This window comes from Colobus angolensis, unplaced genomic scaffold (assembly GCF_000951035.1).
Source record: "Colobus angolensis palliatus isolate OR3802 unplaced genomic scaffold, Cang.pa_1.0 Scaffold254, whole genome shotgun sequence".
NCBI lineage: Eukaryota > Metazoa > Chordata > Mammalia > Primates > Cercopithecidae > Colobus > Colobus angolensis.
This window is the reverse complement of record NW_012115755.1, coordinates 1,046,305-1,060,600: the sequence shown is the minus strand read 5'-3', so window position 1 is coordinate 1,060,600 and position 14,296 is coordinate 1,046,305. Positions and strand designations below refer to the sequence as shown.

At 51.3% G+C, this 14,296-nt stretch overlaps 3 protein-coding genes across 8 annotated transcripts in view; 2 read left to right on the top strand and 1 right to left on the bottom strand.

Moving 5' to 3' along the window:
• Positions 1 to 3,276, top strand: part of CLTB (clathrin, light chain B) — a 25,287-nt gene extending 22,011 nt beyond the window's left edge. For both annotated transcript variants that reach the window (XM_011946818.1, XM_011946819.1), the window contains one exon: positions 2,785 to 3,276. In XM_011946818.1, coding sequence (XP_011802208.1) covers positions 2,785 to 2,956 — 172 coding nt within the window. In that variant the 3' untranslated portion in view covers positions 2,957 to 3,276. The remainder of the gene's footprint in view (positions 1 to 2,784) is intronic.
• A 2,725-nt stretch (positions 3,277 to 6,001) lies between these two features.
• On the bottom strand, positions 6,002 to 7,002 carry HIGD2A (HIG1 hypoxia inducible domain family, member 2A). Its single transcript, XM_011946820.1, has 2 exons — positions 6,782 to 7,002; positions 6,002 to 6,427 (listed from the first exon to the last, which is right to left on the bottom strand). Exons 1-2 carry the CDS (start codon positions 6,933 to 6,935, stop codon positions 6,261 to 6,263), a joined length of 321 nt encoding a protein of 106 aa, XP_011802210.1. The 5' UTR covers positions 6,936 to 7,002; the 3' UTR covers positions 6,002 to 6,260.
• Positions 6,993 to 12,092, top strand: NOP16 (NOP16 nucleolar protein). 5 transcript variants are annotated; one of them, XM_011946825.1, is made up of 5 exons: positions 6,993 to 7,317; positions 7,407 to 7,515; positions 8,816 to 8,885; positions 10,684 to 10,790; positions 11,762 to 12,092. In XM_011946825.1, the coding sequence occupies exons 1-5, from the start codon at positions 7,211 to 7,213 to the stop codon at positions 11,783 to 11,785; spliced, it is 417 nt and encodes a 138-aa protein (XP_011802215.1). In that variant the 5' UTR covers positions 6,993 to 7,210; the 3' UTR covers positions 11,786 to 12,092. The 5 variants fall into 5 exon arrangements, with proteins under 5 accessions (XP_011802215.1, XP_011802214.1, XP_011802216.1 ...); XM_011946824.1 differs by having other exon boundaries at positions 11,642 to 12,092; XM_011946823.1 differs by having other exon boundaries at positions 7,037 to 7,317; positions 11,733 to 12,083.
• Positions 12,093 to 14,296: the final 2,204 nt, after the last annotated feature.

The following is a 14,296-nucleotide window of genomic DNA, read 5'->3' as shown; positions in this document are numbered from 1 at the left end:
GGCCTCCCAAAGTGCTGGGATTACAGGCTTGAGCCACCGCGCCTGGCCAAGGGGTCTTTTATTGAACAAAACAGACACTGAGCATGGGATGCTGGAGGCATGTGAAGGACAAGAGCTGCTCCTCTGTGACATCCATCTCTTCCTCCTGCCCCAGTGCACTGACTTTGGCCATCAGCCCCTGCCCAGACCACCACAGGCCCGCTCATGTTTCAGGTTTGGGTCTACTTGGTGTGATGAGTAATCAAGACCAGGGTTGGCAAACAGGTTTTATCTCATGCCAACCTCAGTTGATTGGTAGAGGCATCCTGGAGGGTGGCGGTGGGGATTCTGGAGCTGAAGAGAAAGTGCTTTCTGTTCTTCACTCTAGGTGTGCCCTCGCAGCCTGTTGTGTGTCGAGGCTAAGCCTCCTCTCACAGGGCACAGGGCACACCAGAGCTTTCGTCTGCTTCCTTCTACTCTCCCTCATTTAGTACTCATTGGCACTCGCCTTGTGCCAGATTGGTAAGACACCCACAGGCCGCCCCCCCACGGTGCTCGTGGTCTGGAGTGTGTTGGGATAAGGGCCTCGTGGAAGGACACAGTGAGCTCTGGAAGCCACTGTCTGCCTGGGGAGCCTGGGCAGGCTTCAGAGATGCAAGACCTTCAGCTGACCTTCCAGTGTGAGAAGGAGTTTGCTGGACAGGGAGGGTGGGAAGAGAAGGTAGGAGGAGCGGCTGGGGCCAAGGCATCTGGAGAGAAAAGGCCCAGCTGGCTGCAGTGGCTGAAGCTCTACAGGCCGGAATGGTGGGGATGGGTGGGAGCTGAGGCTGGGAGGTGGTTGGCTTGGGGCTGGTTGCAAAGCTCCTGTTGTGCCAAGGCTGAGCTCAGACTTGATCCAGAAGGCAGTGGGGAGCCACAGGAGGCTTCCAGCAAGGGATGGGGATGTCAGATGGGCATGGGTGCTGTGAAATACCACAGGGTGCTCAATGCTTCTGTTGAGCCTGAGCAAATGGCCCAGAGAGCACCCAGGAGAGCCCTGAAGAGAGAATATAGACCAGGGCTTCTCAAACTTTTTTTTTTTTTTTAAGACGGAGTCTCGCTCTGTCACTCAGGCTGGAGTGCAGTGGCATGATCTCAGCTCACTGCAACCTCCGCCTCCTGGGTTCAAGCAATTCTCCTGCCTCAGCTTCCTGAGCAGCTGGGATTACAGGTGGCTGCCACCACACCCAGCTAATTTTTTGTATTTTTAGTGGCGATGGGGTTTCACCATGTTGGCCAGGCTGGTCTCGAATCCCTGACCTCAAGTGATCCACCTGCCTCTGCCTCCCAAAGTATAGGGATTACAGGCGTGAGCCACTGCACCCAGACTCAAACTTTCACATGCCTGTGAATTACCAGGAGGTCTGGTGAAAACCCCGGTTCTGATTCAGCAGGACTGTGGGGAGGCCCAAGGGTCAGCATTTCTGACAAACTGTGTCGTCATGCTGATGCCATTGGACCATGGACACTTTGAGCTGCAAGGACGGAGGTGAGCCTCTGGACCCTGAAGGGACAGCTCCTAGGATAGCTTCCCTCATCCCCACTTGCCACCCAGCTCCACGCGGCACTTCTCTTTTTCCCAGGCCCACTTGCTACCTCATTGAATTCTCAGGCCAGTGAAATAGTTGGTAGGGCAGAGCTATGATCCTCATTTTACAGGCTATGAAATGAGCACACAGACATCATTGCTCGAGAGGGGCCAGGTCACCTGATCCGGGGTCAGCTCTTCCGTGGAGAGCTCCTGCCATCAGTCGTGTCTGGCATTGGCAGAACCGGTCCTGCTTGAGATGGAGAGGGAGCTTCCGGGGACTTTTGAGGGACCCTCCCTGGCCAAACAGAACATAGACCCAGCTCTCCTCACCTGAGCATCCCTTATTGTCTTTCTGTTAATGAGTCCCACGTTAGATTTTGTTCACTATACTATATTTACTTGTTTCCCCACTGTCCCTTAGTCAGTGGCTTCTGTAACCGTCAACTAGAACTTCTGATGAAGGACCGCCAGTTTTCATCCTAACTTGATTCCAACCAAAAGCAGACTCCAGTGGAGCGTTCATGCCCCAGGCTGTGGCTCCATAGAGACACCATAGAGACAATGGTGGTTCTGGGCTACAAGGGGCTCTGTAGTGAAATATGCTTGGGATGTGGTAGATTCCATCACATACCCACCTTGGAGAGTCACGATGCACACAGCATATTAAAGGCTTTGAAAGTCTTGCTGTAAAGATCCTCTAGCTGGGTTTTCCATAGGTATTTGACCACAGTCTTTCTGGAGAATCCTCACACAGAACATTCGGGCAGTGCTGAACTAGGCGCTTCTGTTAGGTGGTTAGTCAACGTCCTACTTCTGCCAAGCTTTTGGAAATGGTGAAAATAGCTAAGGTCCTGCATTCGGTCCTGCAAGGGTCTTTAGGTGTCAGGAACCCCAGGTTGGGAACTCCTGATGGGGAGGTAATGAACAGAAGGTGCCTAGGCTGGGAAGACCTTTCTGAGCAGGTAAGGCCTGCACTGAGACCTGAATGGCAAGAAGCAGCAAGCCAGGAGCAAGTCTGGGGGAAGCATGTTCCAGGAAGAGGTGATAGCAAGGTCCTGCCTCAGGACCAAGCTAGGCTTCCTCTTGCGCCAAGGCTGCCCTCCTCTGAAGTCAGGGGGGCACAAGGCTGGGGAGGACAAAGTGCCCCAGAGTAGGCTGGGCAAAGCAGCCTTGCTCAAGGGAAAGGCTGGGGAAAGGCAGACTGCTATAAAACCCCGTCCTCTCTCCACCTGCAGGGCATCCGAGGAGGCTTTCGTGAAGGAATCCAAGGAGGAGACCCCGGGCACAGAGTGGGAGAAGGTGGCCCAGCTATGTGACTTCAACCCCAAGAGCAGCAAGCAGTGCAAAGATGTGTCCCGCCTGCGCTCGGTGCTCATGTCCCTGAAGCAGACGCCACTGTCCCGCTAGGTGCCTGCTAGGTGCATGGCCACAGAGCACGGGCCGGGCCTGGGCAGAGGAGGAGCAGCTGCTTTGGTCGGGGTGGAGACTCGCAGCAGCTGCTACCCACAGCCTATTCCACTCCTCCCCATCTCCAGGCGCTGGGAGGGGGACCCTCACCCCTCTCACCCCTCACTCCCTCCTGGCCCTATGGTCCAGCCCCTCACACTTCCTCTCAGTCTACTCAATTGTGACTGTCCCTCCTGATGTATTTTTTTTTCTTGGCTTAAAGGGTGTGTTGTTAACTCTTTTTACACTTATTTATTATCATTCTCATTTCTCTGGAAGCCTCAACTGGTGTCAGGGCTCAGTTTGTGCTTAGAACTTTCCCAGCTTCATGGCCTTGAAAGAAGCTGAGCATGTTTCCCCGTTTCTCAGCCAAGTGGGAGCCTCAAGTTGTCTATGTCTGTTGCCTCCATCTCCAGGAGGAAAGACAGCCTCTCGCAGAATGCTTTTGTAACCTCGATCCTTTAACAAGTCTGTGAGGTAAATTCCGTTATTCTCATCATAGAGCCAAGGACACCAAGGTTCCCAGAGGGGAAGTGGCTTGTAGTGGGAGGGAAAAGCAAGACCAGAGGTTCCTGGTGGTAGCTTCCTTCTAAGCCTGGGTAAGGGCCCTGAAGACCCATGAGACTCCCTTCCTCGGGGTTGGCTGGGACCCTCTGGATGTGGAGGGTCCACTGCCCTGTGTGTTTCGCTTCCTCCTTCGGCTGGGCCCATCTGTGGATTGGGGATAAACAACCAGTGACCACACCTTCTTCCCCTTCAGCAGAGTTTGCAAACAGGACGCTCATGACCTGCATGATGTTTAAAAAGATTTGAGTAATTGCCAGTAAATATTAGCTTCCTAGGGCTTCTGTAAGAAGGTACATGAACTAGCTGGCTTAGAACAGAAGTTTATCGTCTCATAGTTCTTGAGGCCAGAAATCTGAAATCAAGCTGTGGCAGAGCCATGCTCCCTCTGAAGGAGCTGGGGAAGGGTCTGTTCCACCTGCTTCTGGCTTCTGGTAACCTCAGGCATCCCTTGGCTGGCAGATGCATCACTGCAATCCTGCCCCTATCAGATGGCTGTCTGCACATTGCCTTATAGGTGTATCTGTCTTTGTGGCCAAATCGTCCTTTTTTTTTTTTTTTTTCTTCTCAAACAGGGTCTCACTTTTTCACTGAGGCTGGAGTGCAGTGGCACAATCTCGGCTCACTGCAGCCTCAACTTCCTTGGGTCAGGCGATCCTTCCACCTCAGCCTCTCAGGTAGCTGGGACTACAGGCATGTGCCACCACATTCGGCTAATCTTTGCATTTTTAGTAGAGATGGGGCTTTGCCATGTCACCCAGGCTGGGCTCCAACTCCTGTGCTCAAGCGATTTACCCACTTTGGCCTTCAAAAGTGCTGGGATTACCGGGATGAGCCATAGCACCCAGCCTAAGGTCATATTCTAAGGAACTAAAAGGACTTCAACATTTTTGGAGGGGGACACCATGACACCAACACAAACAGTGGTCATCCTCTTTAAAAGTGTCACAGTTCTCACCACTCCATGTCCTTGTCTTGTATCTGGAGGCCAAGAGTCGCCACAGTGCACTGCTCTATACCTATCAGCTCTGCCTCAAAGCTGACAGAACATGGTGGAGGCGAGACACTTAGCTGGCCCTAGTACAGCCCTCCACTCTGAGATCTAGACTCTTGGGGGGTTCAAGAAGGGGTGTGGCTTCACTCCCTTCTTCCTTCTGCCAGCTTGAAGCTGGTGTTGAAAACAGTAGAATCGCACCCAGGAAGAGCGTTGGAGGAGAGTTGACCACAGACCAGGAATGCCTGTTTGAGACTTTCCATGAAGGAAGAACTCACAGGCCACCTCTCCTCCAGAGTTTGCTCAGGTCCTCAGCCTCTTCCAGAACCCTCAAACATTACGTACACATATCGCTGGAGAGCTTTGGGACTGTGTTCTTCCCACTGTACCAGACTGCTGCTCAGCCTGTTTCCTCTTCTATACTGTGTCAAGAACCAGATGGTCTAGGCTGGGCGTGGTGGCTCACATCTGTAATCCCAGCACTTTGGGAGGCCGAGGCAGGTGGATTACCTGAGGTCAGGAGTTCAAGACCAGCCTGGCCAACATGGTGAAACCGTGTTGTTTCAGTATGCTACTAAAAATACAAAATACAAAAATTAGCCAGGTGTGGTGGTGCACCTGTTACCCCAGCTGAGGCAGGAGAATTGCTTGAGCCCGGGAGGTGGAGGTTGCAGTGAGCAGAGATTGTGCCATTGCACTCCAGCCTGGCTGACAGAGACTCCCAAAAAAAACAAAAACAAACAAACAAAAAAAACCCAAAACACCAGATAGTCTAGATCAGTGGAGGCCCAGACTCTCGGGAGGTGGGAGCAGGGTGAGGAACTGATGGCGGAGTGGAGAGCAGAACCCTGTCTCTGACCTGACTATGGGAGGCCTCATCTGAAGGAAGGTTGTCCTACTGAAAGTTTGAAAAACTGCTGGGTAGATCAGTATTTTTCAAATGGCATTACTCTAGACCCACTGAACTAGAATCTCAAGGAGTGACCTTGAGATTCTTTTTTTTTTTTTTTTTGAGATGGAGTTTTGCTCTTGTTGTCTAGGCTGGAGTGCAATGGCGGGATCTCAGCTCACCGAAACCTCTGCCTCCTGGGTTCAAGTGATTCTCCTGCCTCAGCCTCTCAAGTAGCTGGGATTATAGGCATGTACCACCATGCCCAGCTAATTTTGTAGTTTTAGTAGAGATGGGGTTTCTCCATGTTGGTCAGGCTGGTCTTGAACTCTTGACCTCAGGTGATCCGCCTGCTTCAGCCTCCCAAAGTGCTGGGATTAGAGGTGTGAGCCACCGCGTCCGGCCAAATCTCTGCTTTCAAAGTGCCCTGGGTGGCTGTTACTAGGAAAGTTCAGGAATAACCAGACTACACGATTTCTAAGTGCCACACCAGTCTAAAGTCTGTTTTCTTCAAAATCAAAGACCAAAAACCATGGGGATGATACTGAATTCACCATACTACAAGTGGATTTTTAGAGTTTATTAAGCAGGGGAGTGGAGGGGAGATGTGGCACAAATAGAAGTATGTAACATTCAAACAACAGAATCTAGGATTTTTGAAAAAACTTTCAGTTACGGTTACACAAAGGGTCACTTCCTCCCCCAAGGACACATGGGCCTCTCAAAGGAGAGGAGGGAGTAAGTCCCATGGTAGGGCCACTGGTTGCTCCTGGGTTTTGGAATCATTTCTGTGGAGCTTTCAAGGCCAGACCTTGGGCTCAGGATCGAGACTTCATAGCGGTGACAGCTAGACCCAGCAAGAGGGCTGTGACCGTGAAACCCTGGGCGGCGATCCGGGTGCGCATCATGAGCTGAGAGCGCTGGCTGTCGCCCCGGTAGAAGGAGTAGAGGCCGTAGGTGAGGGCGGCCACCGTGGCCAGGCAACCTGAGGGGACAAAGCAACGGGGAAACAGCAGGTCGGGCCCCGCAAGTCATTCTCCGCTTTAGGTCTAGCTTCCCCCAAGCCAAGATCTCTGGATCACAGCGGAGGTAGGGCGGAAAGGGTAGGTCGAGGTGAGGTCCTCCTAGTTACAGAGTCCTCCCAATCCTAGGCCCCACATCCCGCCCCCTAAACCCGCTGCTCCCGCTCCAATCAGTTTCGCCCCTCACCGCCCCGCCGCCTCGTTACTTCTCTGGTCCGCTCTCATTCCGCTCCCCGCTAGTGCTCTGGTCCTCCTCTACTTCCTTCCCTCCGACATCACTCTCCTCTCCTTGTGCAGTTCCTACAGCACCCACTTACCTATGGGTACCACCGGGTTCTCGCGGGTCTTGCGAAGGAACTTTTCCTTGAAACTCTCTGGATTCCTGTAAACAGTGGGGCTAAGCCCCTCAATGACTGGAGGCTTCGATGGTTCAAAAGGAACCTCCGGAATCACAGGGCCGGGAGTCGCCATGTCCGGGCCACAGCAGCACGAGAAAATAGGGACTCCGAGCCCTGCCTCCTGGTAAAGGTCATGAAAGAGGCGGGGAAACGAATAGATTGAGCGCTGTACGCAGGCGCAGGTGCTCGTTGCATCCTGGGAGTCGTATGCTCAGAACGGTAGCGCTACGAAAGGACTACATTTCCCCAAATGCCCGCAAAGCCTTGTGCACGCCTTCCGGAAAGAGTTTGTTACACGAGGTCTGACAGTGAGAGGCACTTTGAGCTGCTGGTGCCTTGGTCAGCGCAATGCCCAAGGCCAAGGGCAAAACCCGGAGGCAGAAGTTTGGTTACAATGTCAACCGAAAGCGTCTGAACCGGAATGCTCGACGGAAGGCAGCGCCGCGGATCGAATGGTGAGGGGGCTGGGGTTCCGGGTGGCGGTGGGCCTCGGCCGGGAAGGTCCGCGAGGTGACGGATCCACGATGTCTCTCTTTGCCCGTAGCTCCCACATTCGACATGCCTGGGACCACGCTAAATCGGTGCGGCAGAACCTGGCCGAGATGGGGTTGGCTGTGGACCCCAACAGGGCGGTGCCCCTCCGTAAGAGAAAGGTACTGACATGGCAGGGTCTCGGTCCTTGACTTCTTTACTCTTCCCCCGCCATACTGACCTAGGTTTCAGAACTTACTTGGTACTGCCCATACCTTCCCTCAGACCCTTCCCGAGTTTTCGACCTCCCCACAGTTGGAACGCTCAACTGACGGTGATCACGGGTCTCTTGACGACCTTCGTCACACTCCCTCCCCTGCACACATTCCCCACACCCTCTCTACTCAGTCTTTCTTCTCTGAAATTAACCCATTGGCATCTCAACGGTATTTTCCTTAATGTATCTTTTTCTACCCTTAACTTCGCTAATTAGTACTGCATAAGAGTTGGAGATCTTTACACCTTTTCTTTGTTGTTCTATCCTTTGTCTGAGGCTTCCCTAGACCTCCCTGACTGCAATCTCCCCAGGTTCAAGCGATCTCCCACCTCAGCGTCCCAAGTAGCTGGGGTTACAAGCGTGTGCCACCACACCCGGCTAATTTTTGTCTTTTTAGTAGAGATAGGGTTTCGCCATGTCGGCCAGGCTGGGCCTCAAGTGATCCACCTGGCCCCCTGGAGGCTTGAACTATTAAAAGAATCTAGATTCCCAAAAGAAAAGCAAGCAATTCATCTTTCTCTGCCTATCTATAAAATGGGTATAACACTTCTTGCCTTAGAGATTATCTAACCTGTGTGGCTGTAGCCTCACATTTATTCAAGAAATGGCAGTGCCATTTTCCTCTGGCATGAAAGAATAAAAAGAAACTTGCCTAAGGCAATGGGACAAATGCATTCAGCAAGCCCATTCATTAGGTTAACTAATTATTGAGAACATGTCACATCCTAAGCACCGTGGGGATTTAGTAGAGAACAAAACACAAAGTTCTTTTCACCAAGGTTATGTTGGGGGTAAAAGGCACAGGCGGATTACTTGAGGCCAGGAGTTTGAGATTGGCCTGGCCAACACGGCAAAAACCCATCTGTACTAAAAACACGAAATTTAGCTGGGCGTGGTGGCGCACGATTGTAATCCCAGCTACTTGGGAGGCTGAGGCAGAAGATCACTTGAACCCCGGGGGAGGTTGCAGTCAACCAAGATTGCGCCACTGCATTGGTACCTGGGCAACAGAACGAGACTCTATCTCAAAAAGAGAGAGAAAAAAAGCCTCCAGGGCATTAGTTCTCACTGTTACCTACTTCTACCTAACCTTGGGCAGGGATTCTTATGGGTTAGTAGTTGTGTTGGGATAAGCAGGAGTCTCTAACTTTCCCTCATCCTTCTGGTCTCAAGGACTGTGGTCTCAAGGACTCTGTTCTCTGCAGGTGAAGGCCATGGAGGTGGACATAGAGGAGAGGCCTAAGGAGCTTGTGCGGAAGCCCTATGTGCTGAATGGTGGGTTTGGTCCATATATTCCTTTAGGTCACTGTCCTGCACTGTGGGAAACTGGGAAGGGCCCTAAGATGTTCTCATTTTGCAGATGGAGAAACCAAGTTTCAGAGGGAAGAAGTGAGCTGGTTCAAAGTTCACAGAGTTAGGACTGTGTCCTGGCTGGGTCATTTTTCACTGTACTGACTAAACCCTGACCTTACTGTGTGAACTAAGGTCAGAGATGTTCAGGGAGGATGTAGCTAGGTGCCTGGGAGAATAGAAGAGAAACTAGTAAATCTCAGGCATGTGTACGGCTTATCATGAATTTAAGGATGAACTGATTTTTAGGGATTCCACCATCTCAATAAATGTTTCCAATGACAAAATCGATTTTGCATATATTAAGGCTATAGAGAGTGAATGCTAAAACAGAGGAGAGTAAACCCTACAGGAAAGTGGGAATATTCTAGAATTCTTCATTCATCCTTCCCTTACCTGTCAGGGAGTTTAAGCAGCTCCCCTGAAGATAAAGGATTTGAATGGCCAGACATTTGATACAGAATTCCTTGAGTTCCTGTCTTTATCTCAGTGGTTCTCATGAGAATTACTGCACAGGATTGTATAAACAAAGCCATGTGTACTTACTGTAGTCAAAGAGAAATATTTTTAAAAATTTTAGGCTGGGCGCGGTAGCTCATGCCTGTCATCCCCAGCACTTTGGGAGGCTGAGGCGGGCGGATCACGAGGTCAGGAGATCGAGACCATCCTGACTAACATGGTGAAACCCCGTTTCTACTAAAAATACAAAAAAATTAGCCGGGCGTGGTGGCGGGCGCCTGTAGTTCCAGCTACTCGGGAGGCTGAGGCAGGAGAATAGCGTGAACCTGGGAGGCGGAGCTTGCAGTGAGCCAAGATCGCCCCACTGCACTGTAGCCTGGGCGACAAAGCGAGACTTCGTATCAAAAAAAAAATTTAAATTGTGGTTAAAAAATACATGAAAGTCACGATCCTAACCATTTTTGAGTGTACTGTTCAGTCAAATATACTCACTTTGTTGTGCAACAGGTCCCTATAACCTTTCATTTTGCAAAACTCAAACTATACCCATTAAACAACTCCCCGTCTTCCCCTACCTCCAACCCCTGGCAACCATGTCAAAGATAATTTTATATACAATAGGACCTAACCCCTGGATATTATTTGCCTACTTCCTTTCTCTGAGGTAGCTCTTTCTCTCCCTTCCTAGATGAGAAATGGAGTAGGATTTGCCTGCCTATTTTTAAAATGAAGCCATCAGTTGGCTCCACATCCTGGCTTTTTCTCTCCCATGGAGCACTATTAAGGTGCCAGGGCCCAGCTTCAGGCCCCAGACCTGGAAGCTCTAGATCTCACATATTTAGACCGTCCGATTTCATGTATTGCAATAATACATCAAGAGCTTCTTTGAGTGGCTTATAGCTGGAAGGGAGCCCTGTCCTGTGGGCAGGTATGTGCCTTCATCTCTGTCCTGAGACCTGCCACTAAGTAGAGGTTATTAGTTTGTTACCTTCCTTGTAAATCCACCTCAGGCCCAGAGAGAAGTGACTTCCCTTTCAAAAAGTTGCCATACTGGTAGATGATTGGTCATAGGAGACAGAGTCTGGGATCCAAAGGCCGAAGAAGGTTCCAGCAATGAATTGGGGAATGGGGAGGCAAAGACCCCCAGGTGGTTGGTGTGGTGGGTCTTGTGGCTTGGGAGTGGGTGAAGGGGTGATTGGACAGCTCAAAGAGCACAGAAAGCAAAGCCTCATTCCCTGTTTCCCCGCTTCTGTCATCATTCCAGACCTGGAGGCAGAAGCCAGCCTTCCAGAAAAGAAAGGAAATACTCTGTCTCGGGACCTCATTGACTACGTACGCTACATGGTGGAGAACCACGGAGAGGACTATAAGGTGAGCCGGCTGAGGCCACGTGGGCTGGCTGGGAAGGTGCCCTGGACCATTCGCGGCTTGATCTGCTTGTGCAGCACCTGTGTTCTGAAACTGAGTGCAAAGAAAGGGAGGAAAAAGACTCTAGGAAATGGATCCTACTGACAGGGACCTAACTCGAATGAATGCTTATGGCAAGGATAGACTGAGTGACCTTGGTTCCTGTCTCACTCACAGATAAATGTTTTGCTTGCATATGGTGTTTTTGGTGTGTTTTTGTTTTTGAGACAGAATCTCACTCTGTCACCCAGGCTGGAAGTCTATTTTTGGCTTCCTTAACAGTGGAAAGATCTGGCTACAAAGAGTGGACCCTTGGACCCAGGTGGGATTAGTTGGCTATGATGCATCACGAGCTCCTCAGCTGGCCCCAGCTCCTCCCTGGCCCACTGGACTCTCAGGCCTTCCTGGTCTTTTTTTGAGACAGAGTCTCACTCTGTCACCCAGGGTGGAGTACAGTGGTGTGATCATGGCTCACTACAGCCTCAACCTCCCAGGCTGAAACAGTCCTCCTGCCTCAGCCTCCCAAATAGCTGGGACCACAGGATGGTCAGTTTATTGTTTTTGGAGAGACAGGGTCTCACTATGTTGCCCAGGGTGGCCTGGAACTCCTGGGCTCAAGAGATCCTCCCACCTCGGTCTCCCAGAGTGTTGGGAGTACAGGCGTGAGCCACTGTGCCTGGTGCACCACAGCCTTTGAGGTTAGGATTCTGGACCTCAGGGGTAGATAGCAAGTGGCTTGCCTAATTCAGGATGAGCTAAGGTTTCAGCCTTTGCCTGTCTAGCCCTCTCTTAAAGTAGCTCTTCTCCTTTCTTAGGCCATGGCCCATGATGAGAAGAATTACTATCAAGATACTCCAAAACAGATTCGGAATAAGATCAATGTCTATAAACGCTTTTACCCAGCAGAGTGGCAAGACTTCCTTGATTCTTTGCAGAAGAATAAGATGGAGGTTGAGTGACTGGTTTACATCACAGCTGCCCCAGGCCAAGGCCTGCCCTGGACCAGTGAAGCTGGAGTCAGGGTGTAAGGCAAGGAGGGCTGTGTGGCTCCAGAGGCGCTGGCCAGGTCCCATGGCATCAGAAAGTTACACACGCACACACACACACACGCACACTCCCTGCTCTGGGGAAGGAACTGTTCTCAGAGGCTCCAATTTATATTCGTCTGGGGGTTCATGGAAAAGCCAGAACCTGCTGTTTTTTCAGGGTAGGTGGTTTTTATATATAGTGTGTACATAATAAAACAAAGGTATTTTACTTCTCTGATGATTTTGTATTTTCTGCTCTCAGCCAAACCCTGGGGCTGCCCCAGCGAAAAGCACCTGTACCGGGGCTGAGAGGCCATTCCGCCTTCAGCAAGTGCTACGTTCACATGCTCTTCTAGGCACAGCCCCCAGCCTCTTCCTGATTGCTGTCTGCCCGTTTCCCACACAGCAGTTCCTCTCACCTCTACAGAAGCTCGCCAGGAACCCTGGGCTGCTTGGAAGGGGCCTGCCTTGGCCACGCTAGTGCCACCCCTAGGCTGGGGGCTGGTGGGGCCCTAGCCTGAGGCCAGCTGTGGCGTTACTGGCGGAGGGTAAGGAGCTCGGAGGGTAAGGAGCTCCGCCGGACTCTGAGTGAGCTCCTCCTCTGCTTTTCTTTGGATTGCTTATATTGGCCTTGGTCAGAAGTGAATCCGAGGCCCCCAATCTGGCTTCTGGGACTGGTGGACTGGTGAATCCTACTCTGTTGTATGCCAAGCACTGGGCTACACATGGCATGGCCATCCTTTGGGGCCAGGCTTGCCTGATTCGGTGACATGAGGTGATGTCCACAATGTAGCAGGATCACGAGCAGGGTGTGGAGTGGACACTGGGCATTTTCTTAAGTCCTGATACTTGATCCCCAACTATTAGTCATACAAAAACCTCATTCCCAGGGTTTCTCAGAGTCACCTATCAGCTGTCTCTTGTCACTCATTGTTCTCAAAAAGGAGGGCTTGCTTTTTTTCCATAGATCATTTCATGTGAAATCTTGTATGATACATAGTTTTATCCTCATCTTACATGTAAGGAAACAGGCTACAAGGAGTCGAGGTGGGATTTGAAGTCTGTCCAACAACTAAGCCTAGGCTTTCTGTTTGCTGTCTTCCCCTTTAAGGACCCCTGAAGGCTGCCCATCAGTCCCACACCATCAAGTCAGGCTGGGAGAGCCCCAGAGGCCCCCTTACTGGAGCCAGCTGTACACTCCAGCAATGACTGGCCCTCGGAAGCACGAAGCAGTGTTTAGTCTGCAGCGGAGCTCCTGAGGGCCTATTTGGCCCCATCTTATGTCCTCCACAGGATTCCAAATTCAGGCCTTTGGCTGGGGTGGCCCCTTAATGTGTATCTTTACACAGTTGAGGAAAGAACTTTAGGAAGCCTTCCCTACCACTATCCCGCACCCCCAGGCCATGTGAGTGTCTTGCAGGTTTTTTGAGACAAGATCTTGATCTTGTATCCCAGGCTGGAGTGCCATGGCATGATCATGGCCCACTGCAGAAGCAGCCTCAACCTCCCAGGCCCAAGTGGTCCTCCCTCCTCAGCCCATCCCAGGAAGCCATCTCTGGTGGCCTTTCTTCAGAGGGATGGTAATAGGTCAGAGAATGGAAAATCAGAAGCCACCGCTTCAGCTGAGTTACTTAAGAACAAAAGCCCCCAGTGTCAGGTGAGTGACCAGACACAGGTTCAACAGGTAAGTGTAGTGAAGACTTCCCTTCTATGTGAGGAGTGGATGCTTTGCATGGTCGGCACCACCCACTCCCTCAAGTCCACAGCCTTCCCTCCAGCCATCTCTGTTGGAACATGAGAGCTGCCCAGACATTTAACTCTGTTCCCAAGCTCAGCTAGGTTGGCAGCTGTTGGGTTTAGGCAGTGGGGGGAACACAGTATCACCCAGGCTAGATCATTCTGAGATGAGCAGCTCAGGGTAACTGGACTGGTTCCCAAGAGCAGGTGATCGTGGTTCCTGAATCACAAAGTCATATTCAGGAGCAGCTGGGTAAGGGCACCACACAGCCAGTCAGGTGAGGTTCTTAAGACCTGTTCACCCACTTTGCCCAGTCGACGTGTGGTGGAAATCAAAGCAGGTGAGCACTGTGCCTGGGGAACAGGCCAGCAGCCCCACCAGAGGAGCGTGGCCGCTGGCCACCAAGCCACAGGCTCCAGGACACTTACATTCTGTACCAGTATCACAGAGCGGTGACACTCTGGACCTTCCGTGCCCTCAGTGTGCTGCTGGGACCTGACATTCTGAGAGTGGTCTTGATAAAAGCAGCTCAAATAGACATAAAGAAACTATTCTTCAAGGTCACCTCCCACAACTGGGGACTTTAAAAATTGTACTATATAAAGATATTCATTAGACACACACAGATCTTAATTAGGTAAAATGGGACCCCCTCAACCATTAAACTGGTTCCAAAGGTGACCTCTGTTAAACTGCATTAAGTT

Bases quoted from the DNA above. Each gene is read 5' to 3' on its own strand.
- HIGD2A (XM_011946820.1), bottom strand. From the start codon at position 6,935: ATGGCGACTCCCGGCCCTGTGATTCCGGAGGTTCCTTTTGAACCATCG. The intron at 6,428-6,781 runs GTAAGTGGGTGC...TTGTCCCCTCAG, and splicing joins GAACCCGGTGGTACCCATAG to GTTGCCTGGCCACGGTGGCC.
- NOP16 (XM_011946821.1), top strand. From the start codon at position 7,211: ATGCCCAAGGCCAAGGGCAAAACCCGGAGGCAGAAGTTTGGTTACAAT. The intron at 7,318-7,406 runs GTGAGGGGGCTG...CTTTGCCCGTAG, and splicing joins GCAGCGCCGCGGATCGAATG to CTCCCACATTCGACATGCCT. The intron at 8,886-10,683 runs GTGGGTTTGGTC...TCATCATTCCAG, and splicing joins GAAGCCCTATGTGCTGAATG to ACCTGGAGGCAGAAGCCAGC.